General features: G+C 38.5%; 1 protein-coding gene across 2 annotated transcripts in view; it reads right to left on the minus strand.

Annotated features, from left to right (window-relative positions):
• Window positions 1-23,266, minus strand: part of LOC148369029 (paired box protein Pax-7-like) — a 60,608-nt gene that overhangs the window by 21,397 nt on the left and 15,945 nt on the right. For both annotated transcript variants that reach the window (XM_088330946.1, XM_088330947.1), the window contains exon 5: window positions 5,521-5,720. In XM_088330946.1, the coding sequence (XP_088187072.1) occupies window positions 5,521-5,720 (200 nt within the window). The remainder of the gene's footprint in view (window positions 1-5,520; window positions 5,721-23,266) is intronic.

A 23,266-nucleotide genomic window follows, 5' to 3' on the forward strand; every position in this document is an offset into this window, starting at 1 on the left:
AGGTTTACTCTTTGTGTTAATTTAAAACTCTCTTTAAGTATACTTCGTAAGAGAGTCAATTCGACACTTAAAGAGTAAACGTTTAACACTACCTCAGTAAACATATAGTCCTGGCCTTAGGACCAATCTTCCCTCTAATTTTCCACGGGTCTGAGCGTTCACACAAAGTCGGTGAGCAACGCTTGAAACAACAGTGAGCAACCATAATCCTAAGTGTGGCAAGATTAATTATCAAACATGTCCAAAACTTGACATTTTGCTGAGTTTCCGGCAATGCAAAATTATTTTTATCTTTTGAATGAATTGACTCATGTACTATTGCAAAGGTTGTACGGCCTTCAAACGTCGTTTGTTCTTACAATTCTTTCACAAGATATCCATTTCTTTTTATTTCCTGATATATTTTGTCGCATAACATTAACATTTTGGGGGGCTTATTTAGTCAGTTGTAAGATACAGAACTGTACTTGATCACATTTTTTAGTGGAAGTACAATGTTGGCAACAAGATTCACTTGATATAATTGGAAATTATTTGAATGCAACTCAAACTTTTTCTTCCTTTTTCCGTGTTTTTTTTCTACTTTTTTTTAAATTCATTTAAAAAAAAATCTCATTGTGTTTATTTTTTTCCGAGCTGTTACTTTGTTCTTTTTGTTCTCTATTTACTTTTTTCCTACATTTCTTTCTTTTCTTTTTTTCTGGCTTTTTTCTAAATGTTTCCTTCTTTTTTTCTCTTCCTTTTGTTTCTTTTTTTCTCAGCTTTTCACTACGTTTTCATTTTGGTATTTTTTTCTTTTTTGTTCTATTCCCCCCTTCCTTTAAGTCATTTTGTGCATAATTTTACATAATATTTGGTCATGTTGGGATTAAAGCAGCAAAAACAACCTGAAGAGCCGTTTAGGACCCAAAAGAGCCGGTTCATTTTAGTGAGCCGACCCAAAGAAGCCGGTTCTTGACAAACTCTACAAACTTTACTTTTCAACTTCGTTCGACATTGACTTCAAAATACTGCATTTAGGACACAACGTCAGGGGAACCCGTGTATTTTTACCTTCATGCACTGTAACCTTGACTTGAGTCGCTTCTTGATTAGTAATTTTGAGCCCTCATTTTTGTGCGCTGGCTAGATTTTCTTGTGCGCTGAGAATGTGCAAGCAGTGCGCAACTGCGCACGCGCGCAGCTTAGAGGGAACACTGCTTAGGACCATATGTCTACTGAGGCAATGTTAAACGGTTACTCTTAACACTGGTTGTTTTCCCTCCTGAAACCTGAGCTTCTTATTTAAACTTCAATTGCTTAATGATTTAGTCTGGTAATTCATTCGTTTGCAGCCACCAGGGCTCAGTTCATTTCCGTTATTGCACATTGTTAACGGCTATAGTTACAGCACAGTACAGTGTTTGATTTCCAGCAATGGGTTCTGCAAAAATAGGAGAGGAAAAGAGAGGCAGGGCGCAAAATATGAAAGTGGGACTGCAATAAATATAAATATGGAAAAGCTTCTTAAGATTTGGATACGCAAAAAAGAGCTCGCCGGGGACACGATCACATTATCGAGGGCTGAAATCAAGGAAGCGTTCGCCTGCTGGGGGAAACCTGCAGGCTTTTATCACAAGAAGACATCCTGATAAAGCCAAAAGCAGACAGTCAATGGAGATGTTTGGGGAAAACTGTCTGAAACATTTTAAAATACGTTCTGAGATCTAGAGAGAAACAATCCCTGGATCTCTATTATAAGCGTACAGCAACTGAACCGGCACAGTGAGTTAAAAAGCGTGCCAAGACATTTAAAGGGATTCCCAAATTCTAGAACATACAAAAGTGAGAGAAAACAGTAGATGTTTTTTTGGTATAATATCTATATAGATGTCATTTGTTTAATCCAATTTTTTTCCGAGCTAATGATTTTAAGACTGTCTTGTCTTTGACTTCCCGAGCTCTGAGGTCATGTGAATCACACCAACACCCTGTCAAGCCAGTCACCCTATTGGTTTACATGTTAACTAGTTGAAAGGTTTTGAGTGTTTTGGGGCAAGTTTTGGTAGTTTTTGTGGGGAATGAGTAGGCGTTGTGTCACAGTTGGGTGCAGCAATGGTTAAACAAATTGCGAGCAGCCAAAATGGGACGAACTGACAAAAATAACACACAGAGAGGTAACATGGGCTTAACCTGGGACACGACAGGCTAGCCGGCTGCTATAAAGGATGAACCTGGACCGATCGACGAAAAAAAACCAGAAGGCCGGCTAAACGAAATCATGCAGTAAGCAGCCAGGATAACCACAAGCCAACAGCAAAACCTTACCAAGGCAAAGAACATGAACCCAGCTGAGAGAAAACACAATGAGCACGGCAGGCTGGCCAGCTAGCCAACTCTAACAAGGCTAATAGAAACGAAAAAAAATTGGAAGCCTTCGGGAGCCCGCTAACTAACAGTGAGCCATCTGGACATATTATATATATTGCAAGACAAGCGACGAATGGCCCGAGAGTAAAAATCCCAATCACCTACCTAAAATGAGGCAAAGTCAAAAAAGGAACGCAAGCTGTACACAACGACTGGTAAATAGAATAGAATAGAATATACCTTTATTGTCATTGTTACAAAATGGGTTAACATATTGTGACAACGAAATTGGGCATGACACTCCAGTTTTACACATTCACAGTGAGGTATGAGCCAAGAAGATAAAGGAACAGAGAAGATAAACGTACCCTTTGATGATCAACTCGGACAAAACAGTCAGAGGTCCCCCAGTAACACGGTAAGCAAAGTTCCAATTACTCCAAGAGGAGATAAGCACTATGCATTCGCTGATTACTACAATCGCTGTCTGTTTTTCAATGGGATTTTCCGTTTGTTTTGCTTCTCGATGTCATCCGGTGACTTTGCAGCTCTAGGGGATATGAGGTCAAACTGTCTACTTTGAAAATAATTTCTCAAGATCCATGCTGCATGGAATATTTTGTAACCTATCTGTATGATTGTGGGGAGAAACATTACACGTTCTGTGCCAAATTTAAAAAAAAAGGTCTTTTATAATCCCTTTAACTGACTTTTTATCATTTTAATTTGGTTGTTGTAGTTTTTTTCTTGTTTCGTTTTTGTTTTTGCTAAATAAAGCTTTGTACTGTACAGTAACTTCATCTTTTGCATTTCTTTAGCCCCATTTTTTTTAATTATTACTCTGCGGTATATTTATGAACATTAGTGTACCCACAGAGCACTTGCAGTTGGCTTGATAGGGGTTGGGTTGCATTTGATGACTTTGGAACAGATTAATCCATTTTCAATTCATTTCAATGGGAAAACGTGTTTTGATTTACAACAGTTTCATGATACAATGTCACTGCTGGAACCAATTCAATTCGTAAATCAGGTACCACTGTATTTTGCTCTGACAAAAGAAATAAAATGACGGGGAAAAAAAGGGTAAACACTTGAGTTTTCCGTGGTTGGATTAATGGCGCTCATGCTCAAAATTGCACCATGCTATCATTTTTAAACCATTACAGCTGAAAGTTAACGTTAACAAGGACAAAACTTATACACCTACTGAATTCAAACTATCTTATTTTCCACACTGTAAGTTGCACCGGATTTTAAGGTGCACCCCCCAAAAATACAATTTTGAGGGTTGCGTGTAATGATTGATCAGTCGATATGTGTCACAGACCAAAACCCAGTATGCAACAGGTTTCGAACCAAGCTTGCAGCAATGAAAGCACTGACAATCATTACTAAACCACCAGTGATTCAGAAGAAACACAAAAAGGCGTTCGATTTTATCTCATCATCAAGCTATTTTTACTCGGTGCCAGAAAAACTGATGTTATAGTCCATGTGGTTCTGCATTCTGTCTCTCCATTTCTTTACCTGTGCGTGAATAACGTTGCCTTTTAACATCTATACGTACGTAAAAGAGCATGTTTAGTATTTTTGTTGATAAGGTCTTTAACCTTCGTTGGTGAATAAGTGGAGAGACTTCGTAACGTGTCAGAATGCAGAAGAAGATGCATTATGAAAATCGTTGTTTCTGGCACTGTGAGTAAAATTAGTGTGATAATGAGATCAGCTCTAATACCTTTTTCTATCTCTACCATGGTTGGTCTAATTGTACGCATAGAATGATTTGATAATGGTCAGCGTTGTTAATGGATAGAGCAAATATTAAAAGGAGAGTGTGTAGTATTCATTGCCTCCTAGTGGTACAAAAAAAGTTTCATTCAGTAAATAAAAACAAAAATACATGAACTATATTTCAACATACCAATATTATTCTTTATTAAAACATCCTAGGTCGAGAAATTTGTTGTCCTTTTACACAGTGGAATCCCTGCCTAGAAGTTGCCGCCATGTTTTTCTGGCATCTTGCTGCTCTGCTGTGTTCTTGGCACTGTTTTTTGTTCACAGAAGACAATACAGTGCCATCTAGTGTTCAAAGATTACTCACTGGGTTTTAAACAAATACAATAGTACACTGTGAAAACTCATGTAGTAACGCACACTTATAATCAGGGTTGGGTAGGGTTACTTTAACTGGATTACTTTCAATTACTTTTGGATTACTCCAATACCAAATATGCTAATAAAAGACAAAAGAAACTAAATATGAATAAAATTACTAAATTTTGTGCAGGCTTGGGGAGTAACGGAATACATGGAACGGCAAAAATGATGTTGGCAAGCTGTTTGGATTTATTTTCATTTTGTTTCTGTCGCAATTTATGTTAGTTTTGCCGGAGATTAAAGACATCAAAGCCAGGAGAGAAAGCGTACCACGTGTTGTGAGTCATAATTTTATTCATATTTAGTTTCTTTTGTGGCAGCACGGCGGCGAAGTGGTTAGCGCATGTGCGGCACAGTTCATGTCTTGGGAACCTCCTGCGTGGGTTCAAATCCAGCTCCAGACTTCCTGTGCGGAGTTTGTATGTTCTCCCCGTGCTTGCGTGGGTTTCCTCCGGGCACTCCGGTTTCCTCCCACATTCCAAAAACATGCATTTCAGGTGAATTGGCCGGTCCAAATTGTCCCTAGGTGTGAATGAGCGAGTGAGTTGTCTGTCCCTGTGTGCCCTGTGATTGGCTGGCAACCGGTTCAGGGTGTCCCCTGCCCACTGCCCGATGATTGCTGGGATGGGCTCCAGCACCCCCGCGACCCTACTGAGGATAAGCGGTGTAGCTAATGAGATGAGAGATGAGTTTCTTTTGTCTTTTATTAGGATATTTGGTATTGGAGTAATCCAAAAGTAATTGAAAGTAATCCAGTTAAAGTAACCCTACCCAACCCTGCTTATACTTCCAATCTTATCCACCACATTCTGCGGTGTACATCAGGCGTACTATCAAAAATCTGGCAAAATTTAGGTTTTTAGGTGTGCCTTATAGTCTGGAAAATATGGTAGTAAAATCTGATGTTAAAACAAATGTTTTTTACTTTTTCAGCCCCTGGAAATGTCTGCACACGTCACAGCTGGTCTGATAGAAATCCCGTTTTTTGTGTTTGTGTGTGTTTACTACCTGCACTCTGGCCTCCGTGAGTTTAGTCATCTGTGCCAACTCTTCTCTGGTGTAAATGTCGGGGTAGTGTGTTCTTTCGAAGGCCTTCTCCAGTTCTTCCAGCTGCTCAGCCGTGAAGGTGGTGCGACTCCTGCGCTGCTTCCTCTTGAGGGGGAGGTCGGGCTCCGACTCCACGTCTGAAACTTCGTCCATTCGACTGCCTGTTATAAATAAATACATTTAAAGTCACGGTTACTTTGTACTGGCATGTTTTTATACATTTAATTGCTAGGAACGTGGTTAGTGATTTAATTTTTTTGCATTGTGATTCAAGATCAATTTCCAATTCGATTTTTATGATTAGACTCATCAATACATTCTATGACTGCATTGAATCAGGACTACCAGACGTGTTATGAATGAATGAACAACTGAATTGAATAATTTATCTTTGAATATAGAATAGAATAGAAACAAATAGAAATGAATAGATTGGAATATAATAGAAACAAATAGAATAGAAACGAATATGAATAGAATAGAAACAAATAGAATAGAAACGCATAGACTAGAAACGGATAGAATGGAATAGAATAGATTACAATATAAGACAATAAAGTACAAATAGAATAGAATAGAATAGAATAGAATAGAATAGAATAGAATAGAACAGAATACCGTAGTCTTTATTGATAACAACGTAGTGAACATTATTTGCAACCAGACGAGACATGGTACTTCAAGATAAACATGTAATAAAGACCTCAAAATGAAAATTGAGATATAATAACCTCATGATAAATAAGCAAAAATATTTACAAAGTAGTGCTTGGAGACTGGCCTAAGTTGTAAGTGCAATTTTCTTTCGTTTTAATAGTGCAATTAAGAATAGTGCATGGTAACAATAGCGCAACAAAAAGTAGATCAATAACATTAAGCAGAAACAAAATTCCCAAATAAGTCGGTAAATAATATATGAATACCCATTTTTTCAATACAAAAGGCAAGATACATATGCCCACTTGTTAAGGGTGGTGAAAATATTAATAAAAAGCCCTAAGAATACTCTAAACAAATGGAAAAATTAGATTTAAAAAAAAAGAATGGGCAGAACTGTATACTTTTGAAAGTACAACAAATACTACTTTTTTTTTACAAAACTATACTTGTTCTACTTTTGCACAACGGTAAGATTTTTTTTTTACTTCCATTCTATTTGAAAAAAAAAACTCATCTCTAAGGCAACATTGGGTTGGAAAAATCCTTTTTATCACTGTCAGGCTTTGAAGTTGGACAAAAATGATTTAGATAGAATTATTTAGATGTATATTTCAATATGTGTCGGATAATTTTATTCTGTTTTTATTATTGGACACCTTGGATTGTATATTTGATTATTATGCAGTTTATATTTGTTTTACTATTGACCATTAATCTTGCTGTTCTTTAATTCACACAGTCTTTAAGGCAGATATGCTTTTTGTAACATAGGAAATTTCATCAAAACAAAAGCTCAGGAGAGGGCTTTTAGAACAGATTTGGAATTTGGCATTGTGATGTTTTTTTGTACAGTCCTCTCCTGTTCTCCTTGCATCTTTAGAATGCATAGCCTCGCTCCTTATTTTGAGTGTCAACCAAACTATAAACTTATCAGTGTCCTCTTAGAAAAAACACATCCACTTTAATTAGGGACAGACATGTACCAGTACCGGGGCAGCACAGTTCTGAGGTCATGAGATTGAACCTTTCTGTTTGGAGATTGCATGTTCTCCCCGTGCTTGCGTGGGTTTCCTCCGGGCACTCCGGTTTCCTCCCACATTCCAAAAACATGCAATTCAGGTTAATTGGCCGGTTCAAATTGTCCCTAGGTATGAATGAGTGAGTGAGGCGTCTGTCTTTAGTTGCCCTGCGACTGGCTGGCGACCAGTTCAGGATGTCCCCTGCCCACTGCCCGAAGAGAGCTAGGATGGGCTCCAGCACTCCCGCGACCCTACTGAGGATAAGCGGTGCAGATGATGGATGGACGGATGGAAGTACCGATACCAGGTGTCAGTAATTGTGCTGATACATGCCTTTTTAACGTAGAGTATAGGTACTTGCAATGGTAGCTAATACAAGTACCAGCTGCCAACAGGCTATTTAGCAATTAAATCAAAAACAATATTCAATTGCCGTTAGAAAAATGTAAAATCAAGAAAAATATTTTGTCAAGAAATACAAATATTTTGTTTTAAACATCAGTCGCTTTTGCCCAAAAGGAATAAGTGTTTATTAGTGCTTTTTGTAAGTGTTGTCAGTGTCAATGTACGCTCAAGATTTGCGCATAGTCTGAAGAAAATGTAGTATGGAATATCCCTTTTAGGCAGTATACAACCAAGGAAGGAGATTAATGAGAATACAATCGTTTTCCTGGTAACAGCTTTTCATGACACAAAAGTGTCGAGGCAGCAATTTTGACCACATCAAGGAGATCATCCTCTATCATTTGCTTGTACACAGTCTATTGTCATAAATGTTACGGTTTCCTAGCATAAAGTTTGACAGCCTGGTGGAAGGGGGGGAGAGTGAGAAGAGAAGGGGCGCTCCTTTCAAATTGTAATGTGTCCCAGAGATTATCGTGAGAATGACGCTCCGAGCAGATAGACCGGCTCAACGTGCGACAGGTCTTATTAGGAAGCTCGATGCAGATTCACACACATGTTGCAAATATGCTGCAGTAGACTGACAATGGAACGAACAAGCACGCTGACTTGTCGCAGTCAGAATATGATTAGGCCAGCGTTGATTTTATTCAAATCCCTGCTATTGTGCGCAGCCACAAAAACTTGCAATAGAAAAAAAAGAGCGCGTCTAATTCATTTAGAGCCGCAAATTCCCGCCAAAGCCATTTCTTCATTGTTTTTTTTAATGGCCCACTCCAATTACTTAATGATGATAACAAGAATTCAATTTTGCTGCTCGAGTTAACATCATTATATCAATTTTGAGTTACGTAATCGAGATGTTGAGTGATCACTCAGACGGGGAAAGTGCTCTGCGCCTCTGTGGCGAAGGCTTCTTCTCGTTTTTTAATCTTTCCTTTAATGGAGAAGCTCAAACACGCTGCATTACATTTTTCGAAATATGGACAGAATCATTGTGATTGTTCTTTGAGTTTTGACTTGAGTGATAATTGAAAAGACAATACTGACATTGTTTTCAACGAGAAATTTAGGCTTCTTATTTATTTTGAAATACAATTTTAGGAACATTAATTTACGGTTGCAATACTGAGAGCTTCAATGTGAAGTTATCCTATTTTCAACTCTTCCATTTGAAGGTCCTGAACAAGACTGGGTCGGTGTAGTGAATAGATGGCCAAATAATGAAGTAGAGACAAGCTGTCACAGTCTTTGGATGTCTCTTGGGGATCTCTCGGCTCAAAAAAGAGAGAGAGCGCTGCAAGTGTCCTCCAAGGTTTCAGGGTGAATGCAAGACGCACCTTGGGGGGTTGTCGGCAACAAAGGCTGCAAGCAAACACGCCATAGGACCTCAGCAAACTCTTGAAGACTGACTCAAAGGTTTCAAGGGCACCGTTTACAAGAATAAGGTCAGGTGATGTCATTTACACAAATAAGGTCAGGTAATGATGACAAATTACATGACTGAAAAAAACTAGATTTGAGATTTCATTTTGGGAAAAATGAAATCTGTAGACCAAAGATTCATTAAAATAAGACTTTTATTGTATAGCTGAGGTGCAAACGAGAGAGAGAGAGAACCGGCAGGTAACATCAAAGAATGCTGCAAAAAGATATTTGGGCAAAATCAATGCAAAGAGCAGAGACAAGGGAAGAACAGTTGTAGTTGTCTCTGGATTGGATTCAGAAGACAAAACTGAAGCGGTTTACCTAGCTGAAGAAAACATTACAAATGTGCAGGATGGCTACAAATACCCAGGACTCCTATTTAGGAAACTGTGATGCTGCAGCTCGAAAGTCAGCCGCAACCAAACGCCAGCAAAGAGTAAGGCAAAAATAAAATCCAATCATTTAAACACTTTGTCCTGCCAGTGATTCGATACCTTTTCGGCATGATATTCCGGCCAATGGGAGAGATACAAGTCAAAGGTGTAAATACTAGGAATATACTTCCCATGCACCTGAAGATTATACACAAAGAGAAAGGAGGTGGGTTGAGGATTTGTAAGTATCATAACTATTCAGGAGGAAATGGTGAACCTCCAGGGATACATCAAGATAGCCCCTAATGGCAAACACTTGCATGAATGCCTCAGGCAACAAAAGGCCAGTAAGGACCAGGAACTGGAAAGGGTAACATGTAAGAATAAGCCCTTGCATAGGATGCACCACCGACAAACAAATTGAGAGAGTAGCTGATATCGAGAAAACATACCAGTGCCTGGAAAAAGATGAACTGAAAGTCAACACAGAGGCACTGCTCATGGTTCCAAATGAACATACCTTGAACACTAGAGCAATAGAGGGCAGGGGCTACACTTCAAACAGGAACCCAAGAGCAGGCTGTCTGGAGAAACTCTGAGACGGTTGAACACAACATAGCAAGGTCCAAGATGTTGGTAGGCAAGGCATATTGGGAAAGGCCTAACCAGGTATTGGGCATATTGCACAAGAACCTCTCTAGTGAATATGGAATGGAGGTCCAAGGGTGCAGATGAGTTGCACCCCCAAAGTTCACAGAGAAAAAGTGATCCAGAGTGATTCGATGGTGATGATTTTTTTTTAGATTTGTTGTTTTGTTTTTGCTTCTGTCATGTTCATTCATTCATTCATTTATTCATTTATGGTCAACCTACCTGACATAGTCGTGGTGGACTAACATCAAAAGACAGCATATATGATGGATGTAGCAATGCCCAATTATAGCAACATCAGAGTTAAATATGGAAGGAATGCTAGATAAATAGCTAAATAGCTAGATAGCTAGATAGCAAGCTTTCTAGATAGCAAGCTTTCTAGATAGCTAGATATCTAGATAGCTAGATGGATAGCTAAATAGCTAGATAGATAGCTAGATGGATAGCTAAATAGCTAGATAGATAGCTAGATAAATAGATAGCTAGATAGATAGCTAGATAGATAGATAGCTAGATAGATAGATAGATAGATAGATAGATAGATAGATAGATAGATAGATAGATAGATAGATAGATAGATAGATAGATAGATAGATAGATAGATAGATAGATAGATAGATAGATAGATAGATAGATAGATAGATAGATAGATAGATAGATAGATAGATAGATAGATAGATAGATAGATAGATAGATAAATAGATAGATAGATAGATAGATAGATAGATAGATAGATAGATAGGTGTTAAATTTTATTCTAGTAAGATTAAAACACAATATATAAATTTTGCAAAATTACCTGATTTTTAATCACGTTAAGTAGGGTTTTTGTGATCTAAGTACAAATAGTCAAATTAAATTAATAAATCAAATAAAAAAACCTTATTTATGGCATTTTTATAATTTTATTAAAGAAAATATATATATTGAAATATTAAAAACTTTCACAAAAAGAAGTTTTTTTTCCAATCAAGGAATAATTTGAATGTTATTTACTTTATATGCATTTAAAAAAACAAATATAAAAATGTGATTATTTTGTGAGAGTTTTTTATGTGTTTAAAATCAGAACAATATTTTACAGCACCGATAAAATGACTGATCGCTTATTTTGGTGGTATGTTTTTCAGTATTAGTTCAATAAATATTGGTTTTATAATTATCAAGCATCCTCAGCTAAAATGCATATTTGCTCTGCCACACAAATTGAAACAGCTTCCTCTAATAAATGTACTTTGGATTTTTCAACACGCGGTAGAGACTAAGTTACATTTTTCCTACAGTGCAACATTTGATTTCCAAATTCGCTAGCTCCCAAATGAGGCCAAAGTGTTCCAACAAAAGCAAACCTCCACTTGGCACCAAAAGTATCCCCGTCGACAAAACCTGCGCCACGACGCTCGTATTGTTTCACTTGAGCATTGTTCCTGCTTTTGTGTCAGTGCTTCTTGATTTAGACTCGCCGCGTGTAGCAAAAGTCGACGGTAAGCGGCAATATGCAGATTCACAGCCACGACTTTAATACGTGCCAACAGATTTAGGAACTTTGCACCGCATTATACTGCTGTGGTGGAAAAATATTTGGGAAAATCGCAACTTTTGTGGCCCGAATGGCGATGGCACCAACAACACGTCTGGTGTCTTAACAGGACGGCAATTCAGGTTCACTAAAGCTCTATATATATCTATTTTTAAGTGGCACTGAACTAAATCCGGCCCACACAAAGATGCTGGCTTGTTGTGGGCATTATGTCTTAGCAAACAGTAAATGCAAAGCCTTGATCTCCTTCCCTCCTTGGACTCATGCGTGCTCAAGTCTTTTTTTAGCAGATAATAAAAAAAAATAGCCGTAAACAAAAAGAAAATGGCAGACTATTAATAAACACTGATATGTATTAGAGCTGTGAGCAAACGTGATAAGAAGAAGCCCTCTGAAGATATGCTTGACACAGCCGCGGGCTTAAAGAAAGCGGTAGCGGCATGTTTTTAAGGGAAATGAAATTGTTTCATTGTGAGATCGGGAATTGAGAATTCAATGATATGTGCCTGCTGGCTAAAACACTTTGGGGTTCACTCACATTTGCTGGGCTGACCATGAGTGTGTTGGGTAGGGTTGTCATGATTACTGATGTGACTTACCTATGCCCGCTCATTTGGCGCCAACCGCAGCAGGTTTTGATTGGCTCCCTGTTACTATTTGGACCCAGTCCTGTCAGTCCCCTTTTGTCAGTCCGTCTGCGAACCTCAGTGTATACTAGGCAAGCCTTTTTCGACCCTGACTCCCACCTGTCCCGTTTTTGCTTCTGTCTGTCTCCGGCCACGACCTGATCCTGACCACGTCTGCTCTCCCGTCCCGGCTTACGAATTATTTTTGTCCCTGACTATGTCTACTCTCACGTTCTGGCTTACAACTCGTTTCCAACCCCGACCACGCCTTGCTCCCCCAGTCCCGGCTACCGACCAGTTTTTCCGTCAATAACACCGCCATCGATCTCTACGGAAGATCTCCTTCCGTGTTCGGATCACAATCAGAGTACGAGAGCGACCTAGTTCCCGCGTCCAGCAAACACCGGATCGTGGGCGCAGCCCTTCCTCTTTCCTTCAATAAAACTTGTGGTACGTTACACAATTAGGTCCTGTTTCCGTTCTGGTCCTGAGAAGGGTTGGGCAATACTGTGAATTTTGATATTGATCTGATCTAAGTAAAAAGAATGAAGTATCAATCGATACAGATCCAATACCGGTACCTTTAGCTTGGAAATTTTGTGATTATTGAATATTTGAACCCCTCTTGATTTAGTTTATAAACACAGCACAAAGGTTTTAGGCAATAATAATGTTTGATTTAACAGTATAAAGATATGGTCTGGATTTATGTATTTCAAGTCAATGAAGACCTTCACATACACTCACATGCCCATAGCAGCGTCAGCCATGCAAGGCAACTACCTGCCTATCAAGGGCATTAGGGATTCAGTGGCTTGCCCAATGACACTTCGACATATAACACGGAGGATCCGGGAATTGAACCTGCGAGCTCTTGATTCCGAGACGAGCGCTTTACCTCCTGAGCTTCTGCCGCCCCAATATCAATAGAAATATTTCTATCACAATAGCAATGTCAACTAGAGCAGGGATCCGAGTAATAATGTTGGTTAATATTGTTTTAATAATTCTGTTTTCCTCTATTTCAGTACTTGTTCATTTGTCATGGTAACCTTGTTATCCTACCACAATTATTTTTTTTATTGAAACATTAGTAATGATATTCGAATAAGCAATGTTTGTAATGTCTAAATTGGGCCACCTTGTTGGAGTGTGATGTAGTGTGTTTGTGTCAATAAAGTTTGTTGAAACCCATAATGACAAGTCCTGTACTCGATTGATAAACCTATTATTAGTCGAAAAAAATTTACTTTTATGCGGACCGATAGGATTTCAGAATCAGACTAAATCTATTTTCATATCAGTCACACAAAAATCCAGCACTTCACCCAAAATTCAAGCACTTTTCCAGTCTTGAAAACACAAAAATTCGAACATTTTCAAGGTTTTCAAGCTGTAAAAGACCTAAAAGGTGTGTTTTATTGTTTTTTTTAAACAAGACTATTTACTTCACACAATATTTCATTAACCAGTCAAAACACCAATCTATATAAGAGAGCTCAAAGAATCAAATTTACACAGTAGAAACATTCATTTCATTTATGGAACGAAGTTAAATGTCTCTGATTTCTGTCGATGGAAATCTGTCTATTACAGTTGTAGCGTTCTCCTTTTAAGTTTTATTAAGAAAAAATACTTTCGAGGTGAATAAAAACGCACAGCATGTTAAAAATTAAAGAAATGACAATGTCATAAAATGTAAGGAATAAACTCATTTTCTGACTTCTTTTTGCCTGAGTTCAATGGACATTGTGCTGCTCGTTTTGTGCCTAGACCACCATTGCACATGCACATGAAACAAACTGAAAACAATTTCACAACAAACAAGTGTGTTGCTAAAGCATTACTCATGTTTCACAAAGGATAAATGAAAGCCAGTGTAATTGAAAACATTGATAATAGTTTAAATGTGCCTTTGAATGATGTTATCTTCAAAAGTGGCTTAACGAAGGCAAAGATTATATCCAGGTGCTGTTTGTATTCTAGCAACATTTGTATCCTTTTGGGGCCTGCTAACTATTAAACAAGGCCTTCACTTTAGTGCCGGGAAGCCCGCTCGAGAGCTTGCCTTCCCACATTCCAAGCCCGCTCAAGAGCTTGCCTCCCTACGATTGCAGAGAAGCATTGTGTTACAAAGTTTCACTATCCTTTTTTGAGACCCCTAAAACCCTCTTTTTTTCCTTGCTTTTTTTCAATTTCTCTTTTTCATTTTTTCAGTTTTCTTTGGTTTCTTTCTTGCTAGCTTTTTACGTCTTTCTTACTTTGTTCTTTTTTTTCCTCTTTTTTTTTTCTTTGTGTCCTATTTTCAATGTTGTCTTTTTTGCTTTATTTCCCCTCCTCTTAAGTCATTTCCATAATGTTACAGAATAATTGACACTATATGGATCAAAGCAACAAAAACAATCTGGAGAGCCGTTTGGGGACCAAAAGAGCCGATTTTCTAAAAAGAACTGGAAATTCCCTCACGACTACTTTAGTCATTTTTCGGGGGAATTATTATGCTCACCACCAGCTCGGTGGCCTTGGGGGTATGGAGCCCGCCCCGAGACTGGGAGTTTGTGGTTCAAGCCTCGGCCGAGTCATATCTAAGACTTAAAACATTGGTACATGTTGCCTCCCTGCTTGGTGTTCAGCATTAGGGGTTGGAATTGGGGGGTTTGGTTACCTAATGACTCCCAACACCTCAGTTGCGTTGAGCGAGGGGGCTGGGAATCCCCTCCTCTGAATCAATCTCCCAAAAAAAGAGTCAGAAATGACTCTAGCCACCTCCCACTAGGGGGATATGGCTGTGATATATATATATATATATATATATATATATATATATATATATATATATATATATATATATATATATATATATATATATATATAATTATGCTCACCAGACTTTGACTTAAAACGATAACACACGTTTTTATTATCGCACAACAGGTGCCAACAAATACATTTACATTCACGGCGACTCATCTGCTCACCAAATTAGAACACAAGGTGATCAAAGTCGAACTCAGTCAGATTTTCTTTTGGTTTACTCTGGGCGGATGGCGGGCGGAGCGGCCGAGGGTTACCAGTAGTTGCATCGGAGGGCCGAGATTGCGAGTGGACATGGTGAGCCCTCCTACTGCAGATGTACATGAATTCCAAGTGGGAGCATTAGGAATGCTGATCAGCTTGGCAGCGCGCGCTCTAAGCTTTCCTTTCAGCGTTTTGCTGTTGTCTACTTCAATCGTGTCAGTGTGAGGGAGTCTTTTCAAAGGTATTCAAGCATCTGCCTTCGGGCCACAATGCGTGCCACTTTAGAAATTGTCAGCCAGCGTGCCTCAAGTTTTCGCTTGACATTGTCTCCTTTTTTTGCTTGGAGCAACTCGCACCCCTTCCCCCTAACGGCTGGATAGCGCACAATATTGGGATGGACACAATGTATGTCGTCTCGGATGGCATGAGTAGATGGGTCAGCGTAGTTGTTTTTATTATGGACGATAAAATATTACTAATACATGGTCAAGTTAGTCAAGAAAAGGACTAACTCACCTCTTTGGGTAAAGTTATATAGTGTAGAGCAGTGGTCAGCAACCTTTTCTGTACCACGGACTATAGTCTCACGGCCCGGCCCAATAATAACCAGGGTTGGGTAGGGTTACTTTAACTGGATTACTTTCAATTACTTTTGGATTACTCCAATACCAAATATGCTAATAAAAGACAAAAGAAACTAAATATGAATAAAATGACTAAATTTTGTGCAGGCTTGAGGAGTAACGGAATACATGGAACGGCAAAAATGATGTTGGCAAACTGTTTGGATTTATTTTCATTTTGTTTCTGTCGCATTTTATGTTAGTTTTGCCGGAGATCAAAGAGATCAAAGCCAGGAGAGAAAGCTTACCACGTGTTGTGAGTCATCATTTTATTCATATTTAGTTTCTTTTGTCTTCTATTAGCATATTCGGTATTGGAGTAATCCAAAAGTAATTGAAAGTAATCAAGTTAAAGTAACCCTACCCAACCCTGATAATAACATTAGTAATAATAACGATACCAAAAACAATAGTGATAATTATAATGTAAACCCCAAATCCACTGTGTAATGACTAGACTGCGAGGGATCTAGATGTCATAGGAATAAGCATTCAATTTGATCACATTTATACTCTATTTATACTTACAGTACCATGTTGTACAGATTGTTTTGGCTGAATTATTCCCCATAATGACCCATTACAACCATTGGGAGGCTCTAGATCAGGGGTGTCTAAACTCATTTTACCTGGGGGCCACATGTTAGAAAGGAAATCCCTTGAGGGCTGGACTAGTACGTTTAAGAGAAAGGGAAAAAGAACAAAAGAGAGAGGGGATAGACATTAAAAAAGAGAGAACAAGTAGAGCCAGAGAGAAAGAGCCAGAGAGGGAGAAAGAGAGAGAAAGAGAGAGAGTGCAATAGACAAAAAAGGAGAGAAAAAGAGAAAGAAAGAGGCAGAAAAAGAAATAGAAAGAAATGAAGACAGAAAGAAAGATAAAAAATGAGAGAAGAATAGAAGACAGAGAGAGAGGGAAACAGTGAACGTGAGAAAGAGAGATAGAAAGAAAGGGAGTGAAAAAAGAGGGAAAAAATGAAAAAAAGCAAAATGCAAAAGAGAAATAGAGGAAAAAAGAGAAAGAGAGAGAGAGAGAAAAAGAAAAAATGAGAAAATGAGAGCGAGGGTAAGAAGAAAAAGATAAAAACAAAAGAAAGGGAGTTAGAGAGAGAGATAGGGAAAATGAAAGAAAAAGAGAAAAGAAAAGAGAGAAAAAACAAACAAACAAAAACAAAACACAAAAACACTATAGGGGATCTTTTTCATTGTTAATTCAACGTAGAATTAAATTATTTCTTTCCGCCAGAAAGTCAATTTTTCCATCTCCTATCCTGTGGTTACTGCGAAAGAGAAGACGAGAAATATCCCTGAATGTTGTCTGGCGGGCTCACTGACGGTAATTTCCAAGGACGAAATGAATTCTTCCCTGCCGCATTTGAAGCTGACATTCAACACATGTCACTTCTTTGAAGTGTTCGGCAATAAAATGCTTTTAAATAACCCGGCATCGTCTTTAACTTCCAGCACCGGTGGAATATTTCAACAGATGTAGGACGATGTCCTATAGGACAGAAGTTCTTGCATTTAAAGGGTTGCACTCAAAATTACCACCACCTCCCCTCCTAAAAAAAAGGATAATTTTGCTCAAAGAGATAGTGTGTATGTTGTTTAAAAACGGACTTTATTCATAAAACCAAAAAACAATATGGATTTAAATAATAACAAAACACAGGCTGTCTGGAGCCTTCGCTCTGAAAATGCTGGTCTACTAGTGATCCCAAGAGCCAAGAAGAGATCCGCAGGTTCGAGAGCGTTCTCCATTCGGGCCCCGGTGCTGTGGAATGCTCTTCCCCCTGAGATTCAATCTGCAACTTCAGTGGAACTGTTTAAATCTAGGTTTAAAACACACTTCTATTCGATAGCTTATGAAGGACCTATTTTTCATGTTGACAATATCTGTGTATTATTTGTTAATCCAACATCCGTTGCAGCCTGGCCCCTTCTCATGGTTTCTTCATTTTCCTCATGTTGAGGTTTTTGAGTTTTTCCTTGCCTTCATGTAGGTTTTAGATCAGGGGATGGTGGAATAATAGTCTGTGGTGTGCAATAATCTGTGGTCTGTGCAGCCCTTTGAGACTCCTTGTGATTAAGGGCGTCACAAATAAACATGACTTGACTTGAATTTATAAAATCAATACATTTGTATTTATTTAACATAACATGAGTCTCACTTAGAAGTAGCTGACACAATCTTCCTGTACCCCAAAAAACAAAAACCTTGTGAAAGGCAATGCAAGAAAAATGGTGCGGTTTGGTCTCTTTGAGTCTCTGTAGTTTGTATTCATACTTGTGCTTGGTAGAACACATTTTCTGTTGCACCACACTGCACAATACAGCCACATCTAGTGGTCAAATATTACTCAGCGTCCCTTTAAGGTGTGCTGAATATTAGATGGAGTACATTAGCTCAGGAGGTAGAGCACTCGTCTGGGGATCAAGAGATCACAGGGTCGATTCCCGGCTCCTCAGTGTTATATGTCTAAGTGTCCTTGGGCAAGACACAGAATCCCTAACACCCCCAATAAGCAGGTTGGCGCCTTGCATGGCTGCAAGTCTTCATTGAATTGAAAAGCGCTAAATAAATGCAGATCATTTCAATCCTTGTTGGTAGAGAAATTGGCATTTATTTCATATATCATGAGCCTCACCTAGAGGAAGCTGAAATGAATGTTGTTTCTAAGGGGACCCAAAAAATCAAGACCTTGCAAAAGTCTGGGCAAAAAAAGAGAAAAAATATGCTCCGGTGTTCTGAAATCCCTTCCTACCCTGTCTGTTTTTGTACTACATTCAGTTTAAAGCTGTGAGAACTTCTGATTTTCGTTTCTTCCTTATTTTATTCTTTCATTGCTTTGAAATGCTGTTTCACGCCTGGCGAGTTTTTCGCAGATAGTTTTTTAGCAGAGTGTTTGTTGACTACTGTAACCATCAGGGTTGGGTAGGGTTACTATAACTGGATTACTTTCAATTACTCTAATACCAAATATGCTAATAAAAGACAAAAGAAACTAAATATGAATAAAATGATGACTCACAACACGTGGTAAGCTTTCTCTCCTGGCTTTGATCTCTTTGATCTCTGGCAAAACTAACATAAAATGAGACAGAAACAAAATGAAAATAAATCCAAACAGCTTGCCAACATCATTTTTGCCGTTCCATGTATTCCGTTACTCCCCAAGCCTGCACAAAATTTAGTAATTTTATTCATATTTGGTTTCTTTTGTCTTTATTAGCATATTTGGTATTGGAGTAATCCAAAAGTAATTGAAAGTAATCAAGTTAAAGTAACCCTACCCAACCCTGGTAACCATGCAGTGTATGTATGCATGGCAACCCGCATTTTATATCATCGGTAAATGATCTGTTCTTGATTACAAAGAAAATTAAATTAGGGTAGGACGTCTTGACAGGGTAGGATGTTCCAGCATTCACTTTGTTGTGCTTTTTAGCACTCGTTTTCGTTTGCACTACGCTGTGCAGCGACACCGAATGGTCAAATTCTACACATTATCCCTTTGAAACGATATAAGAAATCGGATTTTCTTCTTACCAAAAAATGTCGGAAGGTCTGATTAAAATTACTATACTATAGACCGGCTTGATTTATTGACTTGTTTATTTTCAAAACAAAGCAGAAAAAAATGGTGTCACTTTTTTTAAACAAACATCATAAATAAACCTCACAAAAAAACGGGTCAGCTTGTTTTAAACCAAACCAAAAAAATAAGATTCGATCAAAATGTTGTTATAACCACCTAAAATATCGCAATTGAAACAACTGAGTTAAGGGATATATTTTGTAGGAAACTGATCGTTTTATTCCTTTGTTTTCTGGTTTATGTAGCGTCCTCATTTCTTTTCTATTTTTACAGGTTTTTGTTTTGAGAAATAGTTTGACAATAATTGAAATGCATATTCAGAATAAAAGACAACAACAACAACAATTGTTTACCCTATTTGAGCTATGATGCTAAGTGATTTTATAGTGTAGTTAATAACTTATTTTCTATTTTTTTTTTTTTTTTTTTTTAAACATGCCTAATTATAGTTTATTTCGGACCAGGCGTACTTTGTAAAAAAAAAAATCTGATGGGGTTGGATTTTTCCTGACTTTTTAGGTGACCAAGCTACCAATTCCAATCCCTAATGCCGAGGGCTGAGCAAGGAGGCAATGGGTACCAATGTTGTAAGTCTTAGGTATGACTCAGCCGAGGTTTGAACCTGCGACTTCCCAGTCCCGGGGCGTACACCCGACCCTAAGGCCAAATGTGCTTGACTGAAAAATTTTAAATCACTAAAAGGATGCAGATAACCATTAAGAGTAGGAAGTCTCTTTTTGCCAAGGTTATTCTTGGCCTTTGGGTTTTCATCAGAGTCATCTAAAAACCTGAGACTGCTGGAAAGCAAACCTTTCTTGTTCTGTTTCTTATTTTTATCATTTTGGAAAATCTTGTGACAGGGCGAAATTCCCCTTCCGTAATCGATTAATGTGAAACTGAACATTTGTTAAGACACATGTCACAAAAGGACAACTACGGGTTACCCTTGTCCATCCATCCATTCATTATCTGCACCGCTTATCCTCAGTAGGGTCGCGGGGGAGTTGGAGCCCATCCCAGCTGTCTATGGGCAGTGGGCAGAGGACACCCTCAACTGGTTACCAGCGGGTCACAGAGCACACAGACACAGACAACTCACTCGCTCATTCACACCAAGGGACAATTTGGACCGGCCATTTAACCTGACTTGCATGTTTTTGGAATGCGGGAGGAAACCGGAGTGCCTGGAGAAAACCCACGCAGGCACGGGAGAACATGCAAACTCCTCAGAGTTAGGCTGGTAGCTCTTGTCATGTTTATTTATTTGTATGGCCCTTAATCACAAGGAGTCTCAAAAGGCTGCACAGACCACAGATAGTTGCAAACCACAGACTATTATTACACCATCCCCTGATCTAAAACCTACATGAGGGCAAGGAAAAACTCAAAAACTTCAACATGAGGAAAATGAAGAAACCTTGAGAAGGTTAGGACAATCCCCCTTCCAGGATGACCAGGCTGCAACGGAAGTTGCAATAACAAACAATAAAATAAAAAAATAAATATGAAATGAGTTAAAGTATATTAAAAAAATGACCAGGTTGCAATGGATGTAGCATTAAATAAAAATACACAGATATTGTCAACATTCACTTGCAATATTCTTATGTCGTTTCTCTCGGTGCCATTCTTCTACAGGCGGTTAATGAAATCCCGCAGTCGACATCCCTCAAGTCCACTTTGACTATTTGTTCTTTGTCGGCCGTTCCGCCTTTGTGGCCCAATCGGCCTCCCGTGGGGTCTTCGGACAAGATTCACGGCATCTCTCCGCCAAACCAAAGGCGGATTACGAGCTTCCTTGTGCACAGGAGCGCTTTCTCCTAAATGCCCCCTCTTGCCTCAAGCTCAGCGGTTCTGGTTTATAAATATTTGTTTTCCGTGAGACGTCCCAGATAAGACCGAAAGGAGACAACAGTGGGAATGTGTCAACAAGTGGCTCAGTTTGATACTGATCACTGTTTTAAAGATAGTGTCCAAAAGATTATTTTATAGTCCAAAAATGGATTGCATAATGCATATTCATCACACGCCAAATAGTGATATGGCATTTAAAGCAACTCTACTGATCTTGATTATTAACAATGGGATCTCTATAGCATTATAGAGGTAATAGATGGGTAAAACTAAATTAATCTGGTAGTATTATAACTGTTATTATGATTATTATTAGTATAACATTTATGTGTCTATTATTGTTATCAATATTTGTATTATTGGTATCCAAATAATGTAAGTGAGCAGAAGCCTTATACAGTCAATAGATGGGTCAAGCTAATATTTAAGGTTATCATTATTGCATCGACTATCATGACTATTATGTTCATTGTTGTTATTATTATTATCATTATTAACTGTATGTATTGTATGTATTTTTATTGTATTCTGCTATTGTTGAACATTGTTTTTATATAACTGCCACCATCATATTATGCAAATCTATCACAATGTGGGCCTAAATTTATAAATAATAAAACTATGAGGTGAATAAATATGTTGGTGAGGGTGGTGAAAAACAAACAAAAACTAAATAAATGGGGATATATTAACATGGATATACATCATAAAAAGAACACAAAACAAAACCTACACTGCAGATCTCATAGTTTGGGCAGACAAGTGGGAGCTTGATGCTGGAGGCATCTGGCTCAAGCTCCCGTACCTTGTCTTTTTAATGCAAAGATCAGGACTTTCGAGAATGGTGGTCCTGCTGTTTCGGGCGGACCCCCTAAGGTAGCAGGTCCAAAGATACTTGTATGACGGACAACACACACCACATAAACAGTTTCACCGTGAGCACCCAAGAGATCTATTGTTATCATAATAGATACTCTAATTATATAGTATGCTGAAAATGTATGGAGACAGAAATGATGATAATGATGGTTGTAAAAAAAAAGGGTTGGAAGTAGTCATGGTGATGATAATGAAAAGACTCTGTACCCACAGAGCCAATGTAAATATGTATATTCATAAGTTATTTTTGCATATAAATACACAGGGGTTCTAGATGTGGGATGCAATTGTTAAGGAAGTCTTGGGGAAGGATTTAATGAGCATATGTTTCTTCCTACTCCCTTCCGAACATGTACATTAACATTGTTTGTGTTTTTTTTGTATTTTTGTATTTTTTGTCTTGTATTGTTTTTTGTTTTTGTCATATTCGAAATAAGTTTCATTCATTCATCACTATAAAGACATATAGTGGCCCCTCTACGTACAAGCTCCTCGAGACATGACAAAGTCAAGATACGAGATGTCTTTCGAGCAAAAATCCAAAGTTACGACAATTTCCAGTCGCTACCACTAGAAACTGCTCGAGACCGCTCTACACTAGCATATGCTCGTCCCAGTTAACACCTGTTTCCTGCCATATAGATCTGATCCCGCGACCTTGTGTTGTGGTTTTTAGTGGGAACGCTCACCGTGCATGCACCCCTTCCCTTTACGCCCCAGGGATGGACTGGCAGCCACGGGCAGGAAGTTAGGGAGAAACCAGGGTGGTGAAGTGGGGTGGTGTTGAGGGATGCGATGGACGGATGACATCAAGGCAAGCCTGTGATGGAGGTCTGGACCGGGGTGGGGCTATCATCTTATTCGTTATATTTATCAAACTTGTATGTTCAATTATATTTGAATGTGTTTTTAGTGATAAGGAAAATGTATCTTATTAGGGTCAATGTTCCCTCTAAGCTGCGCACTGCCCGCACATTCTCAGTGCGCAAGAAAATCTACCCAAAACTCAATTTCTTGCGTCTTAACTCTGAAAA

This window comes from Urocampus carinirostris, chromosome 3, assembly GCF_059441175.1.
Source record: "Urocampus carinirostris isolate Australia breed hairy pipefish chromosome 3, RoL_Ucar_1.0, whole genome shotgun sequence".
Classification (NCBI taxonomy): Eukaryota; Metazoa; Chordata; class Actinopteri; order Syngnathiformes; family Syngnathidae; genus Urocampus; species Urocampus carinirostris.